This window comes from Phytophthora parasitica (assembly GCF_000247585.1).
Source record: "Phytophthora parasitica INRA-310 unplaced genomic scaffold supercont2.2, whole genome shotgun sequence".
Taxonomy (NCBI): Eukaryota; Oomycota; class Peronosporomycetes; order Peronosporales; family Peronosporaceae; genus Phytophthora; species Phytophthora nicotianae.
The window spans coordinates 1,366,338-1,369,376 of NW_008648988.1; the positions used below are offsets into that span (position 1 = coordinate 1,366,338).

The following is a 3,039-nucleotide window of genomic DNA, read 5'->3' on the forward strand; positions in this document are numbered from 1 at the left end:
CCTGTGCCAACGTGATGGTACTCGGTCTGCGCCTGCATGCGAACGATTCTAGACAGCCAGGACATGCTAGAGAACCTTTTCTTGAGTTTTGACTACAAACACTTTCGCGATCGCTATTGAGGAACAGCAACGAGTCAGAAGAAACTATGCTATATTACGGAACTTATGCGTGATATGGATTTTGGGGTAACCTACGAACGATAGTACGTCTGCTGGATCCAATTGTTGCTGCGCTGCGAGCTTTAGAAGCGAACAGTGTCTTTGTTTCGTCGGTATACAGATGGTTCCGCTGGTTGCGTTATCACTCTGCTTACGGTGTGTCATCGCCCAGGGAGGAAGAGCGGCTCAGATAATCGGTGGGTACGCATGCCGACCACGAAGAACAAGAATCCAGTGAGCAAGATCAGGATGGAATCGAGCTACTGAGTAGCACCACTGAGAATGTAGCCTCTATTCGACCCACTGACGATAGTTTGCCTCCAGACGACGAACGACTGCTTGTCGGAGGTGGGTATGGAAAAGCTACACCGCTCCCGCTTGGCGATCTTCAAACCTGCTTCCGTGAAAGGATCAAGCATCGTTGGACGTATGTTCACACAAATGCGATGGGTATCGAGTTCATGCTCGATCCTGCAGCAAATCTTGACGACTTTGTTGGTAGTGACGACGATACAGTGGACGGCCAAGTGTGCAAAATGTCGGAGTGTTGTGGTTTGCTCACGCCAACCATATCCCCAAACTGACCGCCGAGATCCTTGCGTTCAAAAGTGATAAACGTCGGGGAGGTGAAGTTCTTCGGACGAAGTACTCAGAGTCGAGTCCGCTGGATTACTGGAGTGCTAAGAGCGAAAAGATATATCCAATGCTGAAGAAGATTGCCGAGGTCGTATTCACAATTCCCACTTCATCTGCTGCGAGCGAGAGAGCCTGGAGCATATTCGATCACATTCACTCCAAGCAAAGGAACAGGCTCTCAGTAGCCAAGGTTGAGATGTTGACATATATTTACATCAACCACGGTACAATCCAAAGCGATACAATCAACCTTGCGCGACACCAGTCCCGCCCAGGGAGCGCTGACTATTAATCTTGGATTAATAGAGTTTTATTTGCTCAGTTTGCTGTCGCTCAGCCGTATTGTAGTCGAAACTCTTGGATACGAGAAAATAGAGCTAATCATACCAGCACTTACAGCCTCCACTACCTCTCCAGCCATCGATGCGGCGCTATCCCTGCTTCAGTCGGTCGTACCAGTGCTGCTCACGACTGAGGCGCAATTGGCTAGCAGAGCCTCCAAGCTGTCCAGTGCAGCTATAGTATGACGAAACAAAGCACGTTGCTCAGCAGCAGTGACAGCGCATCGCTCTGACAATAGATAAGGATAGTATCTGTGTACACGTAGAACCTGGCCCAGCATAGCAGCCCCACGAGCGCCGCGTGGGTATCGGGGATGACCACCTCCACCTTCAGTCGCTGCGCTATCGGCTGTTGAGACGGATTCTCGTACAGCAATGAGCTCGTGTTGCCTACGGGCGACGCGTTGTCTGTTCTTGCTTTTCTCTGTGTTTTGCCCAACGTCGTCTTGTTGGAGGGGGCACTCGAGATGATGTGGGCGTGCCGCTGCAGCACCAGGGATACTCAAAATACAATATAATACAACTGCTTGCCGTGCGGTGAAATACATAATGAGACCAGAGCAAGGAAATAAATAATTGCAATTGTGGTGAGGCAGACAGTAAATTATTTCATGCCAAGCGTGCTAGCCTTCTACTTCTCTAAACACGCATCCACTGTCGCCACATCCCAGAAGCCTCCATTAACCTTCAGAAAGAGAATCATTTCGAGAGTCATAGGCGACAACCTGTGTCGCTCATGTCGAACCACGGCACGAGAGATACTGAAAAGCCTCTCTACTCGATTCGACGTAGGTGGGATAGCTGATAGGAGCTTGTAGGTCGATAGATTGGCAACAAGTTTGCGTCGTTTTTGGATTTGATCAGCAAACCCTTCCTTTGCGGTAGAACTCGTCACTTCTGCTGCTCAAAGCCTCCGCTGGCACACGAATGGTTCCAAAGCTCTGGCCTCCTCGTTCGTCAACAAGCCCGCATCACCTGCCAGCACCTTAACAACCGTTGCTTCAAACACAGGCGAGTGCACAATTTCGGCATCAGGCGTTGTTGTCGCACAAAAAAGCAAGATATTAGTATCTCTCCGTCACAATAGTTTATAGAAAGCACTAACAAAGATAGATGATCATTGAGGGCCTCAATTCCAACAGGCCGTCAAACAAAGCGCGTGCATCGAGCAGGGTTAACTCGTCCCCCTGTAATTTCTTGGAAATCGATTCGATGCACCGCAACTTCGACAAGAGATCCTCCAGCTTACGATGATCTGCTCTTGACGGTAGAGATGATGTAGTATTGTGAGGCTGGATCGAGGCATCAACTTGCTAGACACGAGCGTAAACTTAAAATGGCAGCAGTGCCAGCGAAGCATTTCCAGCGTTTGGATGGCTAAACTGACCAAACGGTTTTGGCGCCAAGGTTCGCGCCAATTTCGAATCAAGTGGTCTTCGCTTAATCAGTACATTTGCCTGTATGTTTCGATTACAAATAAAATGTACCGTATCGTCTTATTCATTGGCGACAAGGGGCAGACAGAGAGTGTAACGAGGCTATTCTTCAAATCCTAAGATTAAAACAATACATAATGGGCATTTACCGGAAAGATAAACACAGCAATCTATATTATGAAGTACTTGTCTTCATTCTCACTCTCACCCTCAATACCGCTGCTTTTATATTCGAGTCTCTAGCACACTATTTAATGATAAGTTGCTGCTTTGACCGGCGCTCCTTACCAGTTAAAGTGCCGTAGAAGTAGTCCAACACCTCATTAGGCGTGTGACCGGCTTGTATGTAGTTGATACTGTCTTGCTTGTGGCCAAATTCGACACGTACGCGCTATGTATTGTTTGCGCTTCTTCTTCGTTCCCTTGATGGTGGGAAGTGCCATCCTGATTGGGATGTGGCCTAGATA

General features: G+C 48.4%; 1 protein-coding gene across 1 annotated transcript; it reads right to left on the reverse strand.

Annotated features, from left to right (window-relative positions):
- Positions 1 to 1,311: 1,311 nt before the first annotated feature.
- PPTG_02476 (hypothetical protein) lies at positions 1,312 to 1,851 on the reverse strand (the record flags this gene model as incomplete). Its single annotated transcript, XM_008893563.1, has 2 exons — positions 1,312 to 1,620; positions 1,792 to 1,851. 2 exons carry the CDS (start codon positions 1,849 to 1,851, stop codon positions 1,312 to 1,314), a joined length of 369 nt encoding a protein of 122 aa, XP_008891811.1.
- Positions 1,852 to 3,039: the final 1,188 nt, after the last annotated feature.